At 39.0% G+C, this 19560-nt stretch overlaps 1 protein-coding gene across 1 annotated transcript in view; it reads right to left on the minus strand.

Moving 5' to 3' along the window:
* Nucleotides 1-2064: 2064 nt before the first annotated feature.
* IDH3A (isocitrate dehydrogenase (NAD(+)) 3 catalytic subunit alpha) overlaps nt 2065-19560 on the minus strand; it is a 37750-nt gene continuing 20254 nt past the window's right edge. The window contains exons 7-11 of the mRNA XM_053717276.1: nt 18148-18250; nt 15375-15439; nt 14950-15034; nt 2618-2770; nt 2065-2419 (exon numbers count right to left, since the gene is read on the minus strand). Coding sequence (XP_053573251.1) covers nt 2336-2419; nt 2618-2770; nt 14950-15034; nt 15375-15439; nt 18148-18250 — 490 coding nt within the window. The 3' untranslated portion in view covers nt 2065-2335. The remainder of the gene's footprint in view (nt 2420-2617; nt 2771-14949; nt 15035-15374; nt 15440-18147; nt 18251-19560) is intronic.

Below are 19560 nucleotides of genomic sequence, written 5' to 3' on the forward strand. Positions count from 1 at the left end.
AATAAATAGAGCTTTATAAAGAAAAATATATAAGGCTTGAGAGACATTCATATAGGTGGGTTCTGACAATTTGGACTGTACTTTAAAACAGAGTGGAAAACTGTGAATAGCAGCACCAGCTATGTAATGATATAAAACACTGTCAAATTTCATCTGAAGCAATAAGAAAATGTGAATATAGGAAAAATGCTTAACAATTAAATGGGATACGCACAGCAGGTCAAAGAAAGAAGATGTGTTACAGAATAAGGTTAAAGTGAAAGTAAATCCTAGCATTTTACAAACGCTAGGATTTACTATTGAAACAAATAAAGGGCACTTTCATTCATGAAGTATAAGATACTTCATGTAGAAAGCTCCTTTATTTGATTCAATCGATCGCTACAGCAGCCCACGGCTAAAAAAATTTTTGGCTAATAGGTGACGTTTTCACCTCTTGGCCAATAGCCGTGCGGTAATTCCGGCTTGGTGCCCATGGGAGCAAACGAAAACGTCACCTCTTAGCCAAATTTTTTTTTTTTTTTTAGCCGTGCTCTGCAGTAGGAGCTAAGAGGGGCGATCGATTGAATCAAATAAAGGAGCTTTCTACATGAAGTATCTTATACTTCATGAATGAAAGTGCCCTTTATTTGTTTCAATAGTAAATCGTATTTACTTTCACTTTCATTCATGAAGTATAAGATACTTCATGTAGAAAGCTCCTTTATTTGATTCAATCGATCGCCCCTCTTAGCTCCTACTGCAGAGCACGGCTAAAAAAAAAAAAAAATTTGGCTAAGAGGTGACGTTTTCGTTTGCTCCCATGGGCACCAAGCCGGAATTACCGCACGGCTATTGGCCAAGAGGTGAAAACGTCACCTATTAGCCAAAAAATTTTTTAGCCGTGGGCTGCTGTAGCGATCGATTGAATCAAATAAAGGAGCTTTCTACATGAAGTATCTTATACTTCATGAATGAAAGTGCCCTTTATTTGTTTCAATAGTAAATCCTAGCGTTTTTAAAACGCTAGAATTTACTTTAAATAAAGTAACAAATACATGGAGTAGTATTTTGAAGAGCAGGTCAATAAAACAAGATATGGGAGTAATATAGATGAGGATGACTTTAAGGAGAGGTTGTATGATGCTTTGGGAGTTACTAATTTAAAGCAGTTATTTGATGTATTACTATAAAGAAATACAATAAATAGACTGTGCTCAGGAATAATTCATTTGAATTGTTTCACATTTCTTCTTGCAGGTCTGTATAACATCATATTGCATGTTTATTGACTGTGTATTATTCTCTAGGTTACGTTATTTTGTGCTGTGTTCGCATCAGCAGTTTCTGGTTTACAAGTTATAATCTGTAATTGACAATAAAGACTCACAGTGCAAAGAGCATACCGACTTATGCAAGTTTGTTTCTACTAACTTGCTACTGGGATAACTTATTTTGCAAGTTACACCCTTCCAATGATTTATCTTTTCTTAAAGTAAAAGTCAATCATAGCGTATTTGAAATGCTGGGGTTGACTGTCGAAACAAACAAAGGGCACTTTCATTCATGAAGTATATGATACTTAATGCAGAAAGTGCCTTTATTCATTTCAACCGTTCGCCATTCTTAGCTGCTACGTCAGCCCACGGCCAAAAAATTTTTTTCCTAAGAGGTGACATTTTCACCTCTTAGCCAATAACTGTGCGGTAAATTCGGTTTGGCGCCCATGGGAGCCGGATTTTGCTAAGAGGTGAAAACTTCACCTCTTAGCAAAATATTTTTTTGCCGTGGGCTGCTGTAGCAGCTAAAAGCGGTGAACGGTTGAAACGAATAAAAGGCACTTTCTGCATAAAGTATCTTATACTTCATGAATGAAAGTGCCCTTTATTTGTTTCAACAGTCAACCCTAGCATTTTAAAAACGCTATGGTTGACTTTCACTTTAAGCAAATCTGTTCCGTCAAGGACACATTAGCAAACACGATGAGCACATACCAAGTTTAAAAAGAAAGGCTATAAACCATATCTTGGCAGATATAAACTATCAAAGCAGCTCAAGCCACAATCAAATGTACAGACTACTGTGGATATTGTATTGAAATGAGCTTAGAGATCATCTCATTTTAATTTGACTGTAGTGTTCCATTTCACATTTTCCACTGTATTAACACATTTCCATTCCACTTTAGTCTAACAAACCTCCCGGCTGCCAAAATCACCTCCAAAACTACTCCAAATAGTATTAGAGATTTGCAGACCTAGCAGGTAAGGGGTAGGTGCGGAGGCATGAACCCACAAACAGCAGGATATGATGTGCGTGCTTAATGTCGGCTGGTTGGACATATTGCAGTGTAAAGCTAGTCGCTGTCCCGTATTCTGCGACAAATATCTTCCGTAAAATCTGAGCACTTGGCGTTTCCTCCCAAGTCTTTAGTGAGAACCTGGCAAGAAAACAAGAAACAAAAAAATAAAAATGAAGAGTGGAAGAACATAAAAATGAAAGAACAGTGATAAGATTGAAACAATAATAATTATGTTCCCTAGAAAAATCTCTCTCAAACCTACTTGCTTCAGGTAAGAATGTCACAAGACACACACATTAAAGATTCTAATATCGCTGACCCATTATCACACATTACCTTTCCAGATTTGATAGTTTCAAAGCAGGCGCTTTCAATTTTACGAGCATGGTCGTGCAGACCCATGTGACGGAGCATCATTACTGCACTCATGAGTAAAGCGGTGGGATTAGCAAGATCTTTTCCTGCAATATCTGGGGCTGTCCCATGAACCTACAAAAGTACAGAGCAGTTAGAGACAAAAGCTCTATAGGGGGGAAATACAGGGCACACACACAAGACCTGTGATCTGGGGGAAGCAAAAAGCAAACCTGGCTCACAACATAACGCACGAGGAATTAGAAGGAGATGTTCACTGACATATTTAGTAAAGAGAAGTTAAATAGATCTGAAGTGGGGCAGAAGAGGAGAAAGTATAACATTACAGAAAAGAAAATACTTTTATGCCATAGCCAGGTCTTTCAGGATATATATATATTTTTCCCTTCAAAGACAAATAAATAATAAATGAGAAGGACTTTCTTTCCAGGAATACACTCCTTGAAAATGCTCAAGTATATTTATCTATTGATTTTGCTGTGGCCACTCAAGCCCAATTTGTTTTGTTTTTTTAATAAGCTCCTACCATAATTAAATTATTCTCTGTATAGCATGTATCAGGATAAGATAGGTTTTCTAAAAGTGCAATGTCCAATGGCATCCACCATACAAGTGCTAATAAGTTATTTAATAAGCAAAATATAAAATTCCTTTTGAACATTTGTTGTCAATAGCTTTCATTTCATTGTGTGTAGTTTTACCAATAAAGGAAGTCAAAATTAAACTTTTATGATTCAGTTAGAAAGTAATTAAAAAATAAAGAAATCTAATTGAATTGTATTATATTTTTTCTCTTGAATAGTACTAAGATATGATCAATCCTAGACTTAAGGGGGAGCACAGTTAAGCAATAATACTTATAACAATATAATGGCAAAATGAGTGTGTTGCCTTCAAATGAGTAAACAACCGTTTAGCCACTAATGTCCAACAATACAGCTAAAATAAAAATTTATGTAAGAACTTACCTGATAAATTAATTTCTTTCATATTGGCAAGAGTCCATGAGCTAGTGACATATGGGATATACAATCATACCAGGAGGGGCAAAGTTTCCCAAACCTCAAAATGCCTATAAATACACCCCTCACCACACCCACAATTCAGTTTAATGAATAGCCAAGCAGTGGGGTGATAAAGAAAGGAGTAAAAAGCATCAACAAAGGAATTGGAATAATTGTGCTTTATACAAAAAAATCATAACCACCATAAAAAAAGGGTGGGCCTCATGGACTCTTGCCAATATGAAAGAAATTAATTTATCAGGTAAGTTCTTACATAAATTATGTTTTCTTTCATGTAATTGGCAAGAGTCCATGAGCTAGCGACGTATGGGATAGCAAATACCCAAGATGTGGAACTCCACGCAAGAGTCACTAGAGAGGGAGGGATAAAAAATAAAGACAGCCAATTCCGCTGAAAAAATTAATCCACAACCCAAATCATAAGTTTTAATCTTATAATAAAAAAGAAAAAAACTGAAATTATAAACAGGAGAATCAAACCAAAACAGCTGCCTGAAGAAATTTTCTACCAAAAACTGCTTCTGAAGAAGAAAAAACATCAAATGGTAGAATTTAGTAAATGTATGCAAAGAAGACCAAGTTGCTGCTTTGCAAATCTGATCAACTGAAGCTTCATTCTTAAAAGCCCAGGAAGTGGAAACTGACCTAGTAGAATGAGCCGTAACCCTCTGAGGCGGGGATTTATCCGACTCCAAATAAGCGTGATGAATCAAAAGCTTTAACCAAGATGCCAAAGAAATGGCAGAAGCCTTCTGACCTTTCCTAGAACCAGAAAAGATAACTAATAGACTAGAAGTCTTCCTGAAATCTTTAGTAGCTTAAACATAATATTTCAAAGCTCTTACCGCATCTAAAGATCTTTCCAAAGAATTCTTAGGATTAGGACACAAAGAAGGGACAACAATTTCTCTACTAATGTTGTTGGAATTCACAACTTTAGGTAGGAACTTAATGAAATCCGCAAAACCGCCTTATCCTGATGAAAAAAAAAAAAAAAAAAAAAATCAGAAAAGGAGGAGACTCACAAGAAAGAGCAGATAATTTAAAAAAAACTCTTCTAGCAGAATAGATGGTCAAAAGAAAGAACACTTTCCAAGAAAGCAATTTAATGACCAAAAAATGCATAGGCTCAAACGGAGGAGCATGAAAAGCCTTCAAAACCAAATTAAGACTCCAAGGAGGAGAGATTGATTTAATGACAGGCTTGATACGAACCAAAGCCTGAACAAAACAATGAATATCAGGGAGTTTAGCAATTTTTCTGTGGAATAAAACAGAAAGAGCAGAGATTTGTCCTTTCAAGGAACTTGCAGACAAACCCTTATCCAAACCATCCTGAAGAAACTGAAAAATTCTAGGCATTCTAAAAGAATGCCAAGAGAATTTATCAGAAGAACACCATGAAATGTAAGTCAAACTCGATAATAAATCTTTCTAGAAACAGATTTACGAGCTTGTAACATAGTATTAATCACCGAGTCAGAGAAACCTCTATGACTAAGCACTAAGCGTTCAATTTCCATACCTTCAAATTTAATGATTTGAGATCCTGATGGAAAAACGAACCTTGCGATATAAGGTCTGGCCTTAATGGAAGTGGCCAAGGTTGGCAACTGGACATCCGAACAAGATCCACATACCAAAACCTGTGTGGCCATGCTGGAGTCACCAGCAGCACAAACGATTGCTCCATGATGATTTTGAAAATCCCTCTTGGCAGAAGAACTAGAGGCGGAAAAATATAGGCAGGCTGATAACTTCAAGGAAATGTCAATGCATCCACTGCTTCCGCCTGAGGATTCCTGGACCTGGATAGGTACCTGGGAAGTTTTTTGTTTAGATGAGATGCCATCAGATCTATTTCTGGAAGCCCCCACATCTGAACAATTTGAAAAAAAACACATCTGGGTGAAGAGGCCACTCTCCTGGATGTAAAGTCTGACGACTGAGATAATCCGTTTCCCAATTGTCTATACCTGGGATATGGACCGCAGAAATTAGACAGGAGCTGAATTCCGCCCAAGCAAGTATCTGAGATACTTCTTTCATAGCCTGAGGACTGTGAGTCCCACCCTGATGATTGACATACGCCACAGTTGTGACATTGTCTGTCTGAAAACAAATAAACGTCTCTCTCTTCAATAGAAGCCAAAACTGAAGAGCTCTGAGAATCACACGGAGTTCCAATATATTGAATGGTAATCTCGCCTCTTGAGATTTCCAAACCCCTTGTGCTGTCAGAGATCCCCAGACAGCTCCCCAAACTAAAAAGACTTGCATCTGTTGTGAACACGGTCCAGGTTGTATAAACCAAAGAGACCTGTAGAACTATATGATGGTGATCTAACCACCAAGTCAGAGATAATTGAATATTGGGATTCACGGATATTAAATGTGATATCCTAGTATAATCCATGCACCATTAATTCAGCATACAAAACTGGAGAGGTCTCATATGAAAACAAGCAAATGGAATAGAGTCTGATGATGCAGTCATGAGACCTAAAACTTCCATGCATATAGCTACTGAAGGAAATAATAGAGACTGAAGGTTCAGACAAGCTGAACCCAATATAAAATTTTCTCTTGTCTGTTAGAGACAAAGACATTGACACAATCTATCTGGAAACCTAAAAAAGGTGACCCTTGTCTGAGGAATCAAGGAACTTTTTTGGTAAAAAGATCCTCCAACCATGTCTTTGAAGGAACAACAGAAGTTGAATCGTATGAGATTCTGCAGAACGAAAAGACTTAAGCAAGTACCAAGATATTCTCCAAATAAGGAAACACAGAGAACCTTTGAAAAGATTCATAGAGCTGTTGCTAGGCCAGAAAGGAAGAGCAACAAATTGGTAATTCTCTTCTAAAAAAGAGAATCTCAGAAAATGAAAATAATCTGAATGAAACAGAATATGAAGATATGCATCCTGTAAGTCTATTGTGGGCAAATAATGCCCTTGCTGAACAAAAGGCAGAATAAACCTTATAATCACCATTCTGAAAGATGGTACTCTTACATGACCATTGTCACAAAGAAAGAAAATCTTTTGAATTAATAGTTCTGAATAAAACCCCAGACCCCGTTCCTGAAATGGAACTGGTATGAAAACCCCAGATAACTCCAGGTCTGAAACACACTTCAGAAAAATCTGAGCCTTTACTGGGATTGCTGGAATATGTGAGAGAGAGAAAAAGACTTCTCACAGGCGGTCTTACTCCGATTCCTATTCTGTACCCCCTGAGAAACAATATTCTGAATCTAAGGAGTTTGGACTAAATTGAACCAAACAACTTTAGAAAAATCTTAACCTGCCCCCTACCAGCTAAGCTGGAATAAGGGCCGCACCTTCATGCAAATTTGGGGGCAGGCTTTGATCTCTTAAATGGCTTGAATTCATTCCATTTTGAAGAAAGCTTCCAATTAGAAACATATTACTTGGGGAAGGATTAGGTTTCTGTTCCTTATTAAGAACAAAAACGGTTAGAAGCTTAAGATTTACCCTTAGAACTTAATCTTGAGGCAAAAAACTCCCTTTCCCACAGTAACAGTTGAAAGTATTGAATCCAACTGTGAACCAAATAATTTATTACCTTGGAAGGAAAGAAAATAGAAATCTGGATTTAGAAATCAAATTAGCATTCCAAGATTTAAGCCACAAAGTTCTTCTAGCTAAAATAGCTAAAGACATAGATTTAACCTCAATTTTGATAATATCAAAAGATGGGATCACAAATGAAATTAGCATGTTGAATCAAGTTTACAATGCTAGACAAATCATAATCCGATACTTGTTGCGCTAAAGTTTCAACCAAAAAAGATGAAACAGCTGCAACATCAGCCAAAGACATTGCAGGCCTAAAAAAGGACCTGAAAATAAATTAAATTTTCCTTAGATAAGATACAAGTTTCCCATCTGAGGGATAATTAAAATAAATACTATTTTCCATAGGAATAGTAGTATGTTTGTTTAGCAAGAGTAGAGATAGCCCCATTAACTTTGGGGATCTTTTCCCAAAATTCCAAACTAACTGCTGGCAAAGGATACAATTTTTAAAAACGTAGAGGAATAAAAGCAGTACCAAGCCTATTCCATTCCCTAGCATTAGGAACTGGAAAAAAAAAACTCTGTAGTAACCACAGCAGGTTAATAAACATAATTTAAATGTTAACTAGCCTTAAAATCAAGAGGACTAGTCTTCTCAATATCCAATATAATCAACACTTTTTCAACAAAGAACAAATGTACTCCATTTAAAATAAAAAAGTAGATTTGTTAGTGTCAATATCTGATGAAGGATCTTGTGATTAAGATAGATCCTCATCAGAGAAGGACAATTCAGTATGTTGTTGGTCATTTGAAAATTCATCAACTAAATGAGAAGTTTAAAAAACAAAATTTATGCTTACCTGATAAATTCCTTTCTCCTGTAGTGTGGTCAGTCCACGGGTCATTACTTCTGGGATATTAACTCCTCCCCAACAGGAAGTGCAAGAGGATCACCCAGCAGAGCTGCTATATAGCTCCTCCCTTCTACGTCACACCCAGTCATTCGACCGAGAACCAACGAGAAAGGAGAAGCCAAAGGGTGCAGTGGTGACTGGAGTATAATTTAAAAATTTAGACCTGCCATAAAAACAGGGCGGGCCGTGGACTGACCACACTACAGGAGAAAGGAATTTATCAGGTAAGCATAAATTTTGTTTTCTCCTGTTAAGTGTGGTCAGTCCACGGGTCATCATTACTTCTGGGATACCAATACCAAAGCTAAAGTACACGGATGACGGGAGGGACAGGTAGGCTCTTTATACGGAAGGAACCACTGCCTGAAGAACCTGTCTCCCAAAAACAGCCTCCGAAGAAGCAAAAGTGTCAAATTTGTAAAATTTGGAAAAAGTATGAAGAGAAGACCAAGTTGCAGCCTTGCAAATCTGCTCAACAGAAGCCTCATTCTTAAAGGCCCAAGTGGAAGCCACAGCTCTAGTAGAATGAGCTGTAATTCTTTCAGGAGGCTGCTGTCCAGCAGTCTCATAAGCTAAACGTATTATGCTACGAAGCCAAAAAGAGAGAGAGGTAGCCAAAGCCTTTTGACCTCTCCTCTGACCAGAATAAACGACAAACAGGGAAGACGTTTGTCGAAAATCCTTAGTTGCCTGTAGATAAAATTTCAGGGCACGGACTACATCTAGATTGTGTAGAAGACGTTCCTTCTTCGAAGAAGGATTAGGACACAAAGATGGAACAACAATCTCTTGATTGATATTCCTGTTAGTGACCACCTTAGGTAAGAACCCAGGTTTAGTACGCAGAACTACCTTGTCTGAATGAAAAATCAGATAAGGAGAATCACAATCTAAGGCAGATAACTCAGAGACTCTTCGAGCCGAGGAAATAGCCATTAAAAACAGAACTTTCCAAGATAACAGCTTGATATCAATGGAATGAAGGGGTTCAAACGGAACACCCTGTAAAACATTAAGAACTAAGTTCAAACTCCATGGTGGAGCAACAGTTTTAAACACAGGCTTGATCCTGGTCAAAGCCTGACAAAAAGCTTGAACGTCCGGAACCTCTGACAGACGTTTGTGTAAAAGAATGGACAGAGCTGAAATCTGTCCCTTTAAGGAACTAGCGGATAAACCCTTTTCTAAACCTTCTTGTAGAAAAGACAATATCCTAGGAATCCTAACCTTACTCCATGAGTAACTTTTGGATTCGCACCAATATAAGTATTTACGCCATATTTTATGGTAAATCTTTCTGGTAACAGGCTTCCTAGCCTGTATTAAGGTATCAATTACTGACTCAGAAAATCCACGCTTTGATAAAATCAAGCGTTCAATTTCCATGCAGTCAGCTTCAGAGAAAGTAGGTTTTGATGTTTGAAAGGACCCTGAATTAGAAGGTCCTGTCTCAGAGGCAGAGACCAAGGTGGACAGGATGACATGTCCACTAGATCTGCATACCAGGTCCTGCGTGGCCACGCAGGCGCTATTAGAATCACTGATGCTCTCTCCTGTTTGATTCTGGCAATCAACCGAGGAAGCATCGGGAAGGGTCGAAACACATAAGCCATCCCGAAGGTCCAAGGTGCTATCAAAGCATCTATCAGGACCGCTCCCGGATCCCTGGATCTGGACCCGTAACAAGGAAGCTTGGCGTTCTGTCGAGACGCCATGAGATCTATCTCTGGTTTGCCCCAACGTCGAAGTATTTGGGCAAAGACCTCCGGATGAAGTTCCCACTCCCCCGGATGAAAAGTCTAACGACTTAGGATATCCGCCTCCCAGTTCTCCACTCCCGGGATGTGGATTGCTGACAGGTGGCAAGAGTGAAACTCTGCCCAGCGAATTATCTTTGATACTTCCATCATCGCTAGGGAGCTTCTTGTCCCTCCTTGATGGTTGATGTAAGCTACAGTCGTGATATTGTCCGACTGAAACCTGATGACCCCCCGAGTTGTTAACTGGGGCCAAGCCAGAAGAGCATTGAGAACTGCTCTCAATTCCAGAATGTTTATAGGCAGGAGACTCTCCTCCCGAGTCCATGATCCCTGAGCCTTCAGAGAATTCCAGACAGCGCCCCAACCTAGTAGGCTGGCGTCTGTTACAATTGTCCAATCCGGCCTGCTGAATGGCATCCCCCTGGACAGATGTGGCCGAGAAAGCCACCACAGAAGAGAATTTCTGGTCTCTTGATCCAGAGTAGGGGACAAATCTGAGTAATCCCCATTCCACTGACTTAGCATGCACAATTGCAGCGGTCTGAGATGTAGGCGTGCAAAGGGTACTATGTCCATTGCCGCTACCATTAAGCCGATCACCTCCATGCATTGAGCTACTGACGGGTGTTGAATGGAATGAAGGACACGGCATGCATTCTGAAGCTTTGTTAACCTGTCTTCTGTCAGGTAAATCTTAATTTCTACAGAATCTATAAGAGTCCCCAAGAAGGGAACTCTTGTGAGTGGAAAGAGAGAACTCTTCTTTTCGTTCACCTTCCATCCATGCGACCTTAGAAATGCCAGTACTAACTCTGTATGAGACTTGGCAGTTTGAAAGCTTGAAGCTTGTATCAGAATGTCGTCTAGGTACGGAGCTACCGAAATTCCTCGCGGTCTTAGTACCGCCAGAAGAGCACCCAGAACCTTTGTGAAGATTCTTGGAGCCGTAGCCAATCCGAAAGGAAGAGCTACAAACTGGTAATGCCTGTCTAGGAAGGCAAACCTTAGATACCGGTAATGATCTTTGTGAATCAGTATGTGAAGGTAAGCATCCTTTAAATCCACTGTGGTCATGTACTGATCCTTTTGGATCATGGGTAGGATTGTCCGAATAGTTTCCATTTTGAACGATGGAACTCTTAGGAATTTGTTTAGGATCTTTAAATCCAAGATTGGCCTGAAGGTTCCCTTCTTTTTTGGGAACCACAAACAGATTCGAGTAAAACCCCTGTCCATGTTCCGACTGCGGAACCGGATGGATCACTCCCATTAGTAAAAGTTCTTGTACACAGCGTAGAAACGCCTCTTTCTTTATTTGGTTTGTTGACAACCTTGACAGATGAAATCTCCCTTTTGGGGGAGAGGATTTGAAGTCCAGAAGATATCCCTGAGATATGATCTCCAACGCCCAGGGATCCTGGACATCTCTTGCCCAAGCCTGGGCGAAGAGAGAAAGTCTGCCCCCCACTAGATCCGTTTCCGGATCGGGGGCCCTCGATTCATGCTGTCTTAGGGGCAGCAGCAGGTTTTCTGGCCTGCTTGCCCTTGTTCCAGGACTGGTTAGGTCTCCAGCCTTGTCTGTAGCGAGCAACAGCTCCTTCTTGTTTTGGAGCAGAGGAAGTTGATGCTGCTCCTGCCTTGAAATAACGAAAGGAACGAAAATTAGACTGTCTAGCCTTAGGTTTGGCTCTGTCTTGAGGCAGGGCATGGCCTTTACCTCCTGTAATGTCAGCGATAATTTCTTTCAAACCGGGCCCGAATAAGGTCTGCCCTTTGAAAGGTATGTTAAGTAATTTAGATTTAGAAGTAACGTCAGCTGACCAGGATTTTAGCCACAGTGCTCTGCGTGCCTGAATGGCGAATCCGGAATTCTTAGCCGTAAGTTTTGTTAAATGTACTACGGCATCTGAAACAAATGAATTAGCTAGCTTAAGAGTTTTTAGCTTGTTTGAAATCTCATCTATAGTTATTGAGTCAAGAGTCTCTTCCAGGGACTCGGACCAAAAAGCGGCCGCGGCCGAGACAGACGCAATACATGCAAGGGGTTGCAATATAAAACCTTGTTGAACAAACATTTTCTTAAGGTAACCCTCTAATTTTTTATCCATTGGATCTGAAAAGGCACAGCTATCCTCCACCGGGATAGTGGTACGCTTAGCCAGAGTAGAAACCGCTCCCTCCACCTTAGGGACCGTCTGCCATAAGTCCCGTGTGGTGGCGTCTATTGGAAACATTTTTCTAAACACAGGAGGGGGGGAAAAGGGTACACCGGGCCTATCCCACTCCTTGGTAATTATCTCTGTAAGCCTCTTAGGTATAGGAAATACGTCAGTACTCGCCGGTACCGCATAGTATCTATCCAGCCTACACAATTTCTCTGGGATTGCAACGGTGTTACAATCATTCAGAGCTGCTAATACCTCCCCTAACAGTACACGGAGGATTTTGAGTTTAAACTTAAAATTAGAAATGTCTGAATCCATTCTATTGGGATCAGAATGGTCACCTGCAGATTGAAGCTCTCCGTCCTCATGTTCAGCATACTGTGACGCAGTATCAGAAGTTTACCTCACTCCTCAGATGGCCGAGAACAGCAATATGATCTTAACTACGCCGGCTAAAATCATACAAAAAACTCAGGTAGATTCTTCTTCAAATTCTACCAGAGAAGGAACACACTCCGGTGCTGTTTTAAAATAACAAACTTTTGATTGAAGGTATAAAACTAAGTATAATCACCACAGTCCTCTCACACATCCTATCTATTAGTTGGGTGCAAGAGAATGACTGGGTGTGACGTAGAGGGGAGGAGCTATATAGCAGCTCTGCTGGGTGATCCTCTTGCACTTCCTGTTGGGGAGGAGTTAATATCCCAGAAGTAATGATGACCCGTGGACTGACCACACTTAACAGGAGAAAAGACCTTTACATTTTATTAGAAGTCGGGATGGCAGACAAAGCCTTCTGAATAGAATCAGAAAAATATTCTTATAAATTCCCAGGTATATCGTGTACATTAGATGTTAAAAGAATTGCAATAGACAATGCATTAATACTGAAGGACATTTTCTCTGCATGTAAAAGTTTATCATGATAACTTATTACAAACCACAGCTAAAGATATAAATTCATAACATTAAAATAAATTAACTTAGCTTTGGTAGGACTGATATCAGTCAGCAGGAATCCAACAGTGTTTTCTGATACAGGAACAGTTTTGAGACATCTTGCAAATGTAAGAGAAAAAAACAACATATAAAGCAAAATATCAATTTCCTTATATGACAGTTTCAGGAATGGGGGGAAAAATGCAAACAGCATAGCCTTCTGACATAGAAAAAAAAAAAAGACCAGAAACAAAAGGAATGGGGTCTTAAAACAATGAAAATATTTGGCGCCAAGTATGACGCACAAACAGAAAAATATTTTTTGGCGCCGAAGACGTCCAGAAACGAAACACTTGCGTCATAGATGACGCAACCTCGTGAAAGACTCAGCGCCAACTAAGACGGTGGAAGTGACGAATTTGCATCACGAACGTAACTTTTGCGCCAAAAAATCTCACGCCAAGGATGACCCAATAAATTTTGGCATTTTGCGCCCTCGCAAGCCTAATACAGCCGGCAATTTAAAAGAGTAAATTTGAAAAAGACTAAACGCCAGGTAAGAATTTTTTTTTTCTTAAAAATGCATTTCCCAGATATGAAACTGACAGTCTGCAAGAAAAGGAAATATACTGAAACCTGAATCATGGCATATACAAGTACAATACATATATTTAGAACTTTATATAAAGTGCCAAACCATAGCTAAGAGTGTCTTAAGTAAAAGAAACATACTTACCAATAGACACCCATCCACATATAGCAGATAGCCAAACCAGTACTGAAACGAGAATCAGTAGACGTAATGCAATATGAGAGTATATCATCGATCTGAAAAGGGAGGTAGGCAATGAATCTCTATGACCGATAACAGAGAACCTATGAAATAGATCCCCGTTAGGAAGACCATTGCATTCAATATGTGATACTCCCTTCACATCCCTCTGACATTCACTGTACTCAGAGGAACCAGGCTTCAAAAATGCTGAGAAGCGCATATCAACGTAGAAATCTAGCACAAACTTACTTCACCACCTCCATAGGAGGCAAAGTTTGTAAAACTGAATTGTGGGTGTGGTGAGAGGTGTATTTATAGGCATTTTGAGGTTTGGGAAACTTTGCACCTCCTGGTAGGAATGTATATCCCATACGTCACTAGCTCATGGACTCTTGCCAATTACATGAAAGAAATGTGCTTTAAGTTTCCCCACAGCAGCTCTTCTTGGAACAATCGATCCACAGGATTCAGTCGTGCTTCCAATTAAACTTTTATTAAAAGTATACAATATTTAAAAAGAAATTGGGGGGGTGCCATAAGATCCCCTCTAGTGTAAAGCAGATGCGCAACATGTATCTCAGTTACGAGAGCCGTTTCCTCGGGCATAAGTTGAGAAACGCATTTACACTGGAGGGGGATGTTATGTTACCCTCCAATTGTTTTTAAATATTGTATACTTATAATAAAACATTTTGATTGGAAGCACGACTGAATCCTGTGAATCTTAAGTTGGGAGTTGCTGTGGGAGCATACCCAGACCCGGAGACAGTGAGCTGGGATACTGAGATCCCAATCTGCACCTGCTGGTTTTGTGAGTAAAACTGTTTTATACTACTGGGACTGACTGGAGATGTACATTACAGTGTTGCACTAGGAGACGTCTTCTGTTTTATATATTTCAGAGTGGATATGTTGAAACTTAGCTCCCTTCCATGATGGCATTCCTAAACAGTATCAGGAATATGGGCATGTCTTAAGCACTTTATTGAAGGTGTGCTTACAACAATGTTTGTAGCAATATTTTACATATAGTTCTCAATACACGTACATGCTCCAGACCTTATATAGGCACAGTAGCCCTAAAGAAAAATACACAAATACAGTAAAGAAAAATTGATTTTTTTCCTAGCAGCATGTAAAGAATGAGCATAGAAATACATTTACCGATTCAAAGATTGCAACGCCGTTGGCGCCAATATTTCCACTTGGAGTAACCCCCAAGCCTCCAATTAGCCCTGCACACAAGTCACTGGAAACAAAAACAAACAATAATAAATGTTAGGTTAAGAACAATTTACTTATTTGATGAATCCCATCCAAAACCAAAAGAAAACACCAAGTTCTACAAATAATCAAAAAAACACAGAGCATCACATATTGTGTCAGCAGAAATACAATCACAAACCACTTCTTTCTAAGAGCTCCTACACTGGCCTTGCTAATATAATGGAGTTATAGACAACGGTGTCCTAGATGAGAACTATAACTATTATCAGGTAAAATATTGTGGTAATTGAGAAAGATATCACCTTACATTGTACTAGAAGAGCGAACTAGGTTCATAGTAAAGAAACTGATTACCATCTTACCTCAAAATATCACCGTACAGGTTGGGCATCACAAGAACATCAAAATTTGTGGGATCTTGAACCATCTGCAAAGGGAAACATTTAAACAAATTTTTAGCAGCATAAAAAGTTTGTGGCAGCACAGGATACAGATGACCCAGTGTTCTCCACTGGAATTATTTAATGGGCACACCACCCGGTTGATTTTACTAGCCATAAACAAATAATAAAGTTTTTCAATGTTTGTTGCACAAATATTCATAAAATCAATTCCATTTATGCTAAATTATACATTAAATGTGTGCTTTGGATAGCTTAGGTAACATTTATAAATAAATGGTAATATTTCAAAGATTTACACTCCCCCCCCCCCACCCTGCTACTTCATAATGCCACCTGCCTGGCAACAAATTTCTGTGAACACTTTATACCACATTAATAAAACTGACAAGACCCAGGAAAATGTTTAGGAGTATTTTCTAGCAAATGTCATAGTTAATCTAATTTTCTCTCCCCCTGTTTCATGTGACAGCTATCAGCCAATCACAAAATGCATATAAGCATATACTGTGCACTTTTGCACAAGCTCAGTAAGAGAAAGAGCTTCACAAAAGTGTGCATATGAAATGGACTGCACTCTCAAACTGGACCGGCTACACATCCTATGAGCCTGCAAAATGCACAGCCCTTAGTTGAGTGCATCAGGCAGCTGCACATTCGAGAGCCCCAGACAGGTCTGGGTGCAAAGCCTATAAGGAAAATTACAAAACATTATCAAAACACACAGAAGAAGTCTGGCCCTCACTTGCAAGTATACACCCAAGATTAAAAGCAAACATGGAAGAGTTAGTCAAGCTTGACCCATTTGGCCAGATGCGGTAACTAACACTTCCATTTTTGCTTTTAATCTTAGCTGTATACTTGCAAGTGAGTGCCAGACTTCCTCTGTGTGAGCATGTGTGTATATATAAATATAAAAGTATGGAACAAGACAGGCGCACAAAGGCACACTTTGTGTAATACGTTCAAGCTTTATAAACAAACAAGGTGAAAAATCCACGCTCACCTGATGTACCCGCACAATATGAGGTATTTAAAGTGCCCTTGTATTAGTATGGTCTTCCTCCTCCCGATCCTCTGTTTATCCACGACTCCTCAGATAGCAGGAATCTTTGCTGAAGTTTAGATAGTGCAAGTGGATAGGGGGATAGGGGAGTGAAAAGACCTATGTGCTTGTATACAGTGTTACCGTATAAACACCACTAACACAGGGAAGTAAAAGTATAACCATAAGTTTAATAGTATACTAAAAAGTTCACATAAATTGCCCACCTAAGTATATAAACAGGCAATATAACGACATAGAAATAGACAAATACATAGAAGACTATAGAGCCGTAGTCAGACCGGTTGTTAGATTCAGTGTGCAGATCGTAAAACCTAGCTCGGCTAAATCGCTCTGTTCAGTAGTAATCCAGCTAAGGAGCACCAAAGGATATCCTCTAGACTGCTACACTAAAGTCAATTGTGCAGCAGCTGAGTCCTTATGCAGCTCCGTTTGAGCACTCGTGTAGTGTACTGAAGTTTGGCGGTGGCGGAGCCTAACGCGTTTCGTAACCAATGGGTTACTTCATCATGACCTCTGATGGAGATTCCTGCTATCTGAAGCAGCTTTTGGACATCTGAGGAGTCGTGGATAAACAGAGGATCGAGAGAAGGAAGACCATACTAACACAAGGGCACTTTAAATACCTCATATTGTGAGGGTACATCAGGTGAGCATTGATTTTTCACCTTGTTATTTGTTTATAAAGCTTGAACGTATTACACGAAGTGTGCCTTTGTGCGCCTGTCTTGTTCCATACTTTTCAGATACCCAAGAGGAGCCTCGCCCTGTGGGGGATCACCTTTCTTTCCAGACGGGCTGCCAAACACTCATAGCACACGGGAACTAGCACTGTGGAATATAAGGAACTGTATATAACCATAGACTGACCACCTTCTAATATATGAGACTGTTTGCTACATAACTTTTATTTGTTATATATAATCTGGGTAGTGGATGGGAATATATATTTAGACTAACAGACCACTCATACTCTTTTTGTGTATATATATATATATATATATATATATTTTTTATAATAAGAGATTTATAATCCTAATTGGTATTGTCTGTTCCTCCACCCCCCTTCATTTCGTCTTTTGGCTGTGCTGTGATGTATAGAGCAGTCAAATCCACTCTCTACATTGGCTTTCTAAGGGCTTTAAAGGGGCTGGACTTCAAGGATTGTCAAATGACACACACGCTGAGCTGATTGGATGTTCACTAAAATTGTCATAAAAAAAAAAAAAAAAAAAAGTTAATCCAAGTGGGCCAGCATAACATTGCAATAGAAGCATTAATTTAACCCTTTAACATATGGATTAAACATACTTTTTTTAATGGCAAAGATTAAAAATATGGCATTTGATTAGTTAAGGTTTATCATTACTTTAATATTTATTGTAATTTGACATTACAGTGTAAAAATGGTACTGCACACTCCCCGAAAATAGAAAGTAATGAGAGCAAGAAATACAGTAAGCATGGCACAGCAGCAATACTGAAGGCCTCCAGGAAAAATTTGAAAATCCAAATTATTTGTCTTAATTCGCTCATGTGCACTGAAGTAGTAACTTCAAAGTCTCTCTTAGGATATATAGAGAGCAAGACACTAATGAAACAAAATAAAAATGACAAAGAGCAAATTCTAAAAGGAATGCAACATTTATAGAGTTATATTGGTCTTACATTGAGACACACAGTATCCAGGTACATCTCATTAAACTTTATATCTTTATAGTTCTCTGCAACTTCCCGACATTTCTTTAGAAAAAGGCCATCAGACATTCTCCTGAAACAAAAACATTTTTTTTTAAATGACATTATATACAGCTCACTACTTGACAGGGGTACATTGTGCCCTACAACTAATGTATAGTGAAAACCTCACTGAGAGTCACATTGTGGCATATACCATGGGCATATTGCTAGTTGACACTTGCCGAGTACATAAAATTCTATTACCGATACATTTGCTAACTTAAACTTAGTACTTGCTGACCAGGTCACACAGTGTCAAATAATATATCCCAGGTATAATTACTGGCAAACAAAAACTGTCATAATTCAGGAGTGTCAGTTATATACAACAAACTCATATAGTAATAAAAGTATATTTCAGGGATAACATTAGCAGTGACAGGAAGGGTCAAATAGTGTTTTTTCCCCCTGATATATAGCTCAACTGGTATTTATTGACCAAGTCAAAACTACCCCAGGTATACAGCTCAGCAGGGACATAAGGAACATGAAATAATGGGGGGGGGGGGGGAGCATACCCACACCCCGTCATTCTTTTGTTCCAAGCAAACTGATGACTCTTTACCATTCTGGGTTCTGAAAATAACAACACAGGCATCTAAAATAAAAACTTATATAAATAGACATGATACCCAAATGTTGAAGCACTTGAAAGTGATGCCGCAGAGCTGAAAAAAAGTCGACTAGAAAATATCAGTTGAACATCTCTATGAAAAAAGTTAGAGGTTTTACCTCAAAAAATTTCCCCAGTAGCTACATCACATTGTAAAAAGATTTTCAACTGCCAATCAGGCTGCAAGTCCCAGGACTTTCAAGGGCGTGTGAATTTGGCATGGGCAGGCACATTCATGATATTTCCCTATTCAGTTTAAGGAAGTTTTCTATGAAATTTCGCAGCTGATGGGCTTTTTTTTTATCCTGCAGCTACGCAGTAACTTAAAGGGACAGTTAAGTCGGAAAAAAAAGAGCTAGAACAAACAAAGAGAATGACCGAAAGAGGTTACCCAGACACACTCATTAAACATGTGAGCAAAGAAGTAGACAACATAAATAGATCAGATTTCCTTAAGTCTAAGACCAAAACTAAGGAGGATAATAGACCTACCTTTGTAACTAGTTATTCAAATCAATTCTATGAGATATGTGGAATAATTAAAAAAATATCTACCTATAGTGTATGGAGATAGAGCATTGAAGGATACCATTGAAAAAGGATGCAGTTTATCTATTCAAGAGAAAGAACATTAGGAAACACTATTTCCTAGTATGTTAAAAGACAATAAACAGATCTAAGAGCACTTAGCTCTACATTTGGTACCTATAGATGCGGCAGCAGACGCT

Source organism: Bombina bombina, chromosome 6 (assembly GCF_027579735.1).
Source record: "Bombina bombina isolate aBomBom1 chromosome 6, aBomBom1.pri, whole genome shotgun sequence".
Taxonomy (NCBI): Eukaryota; Metazoa; Chordata; class Amphibia; order Anura; family Bombinatoridae; genus Bombina; species Bombina bombina.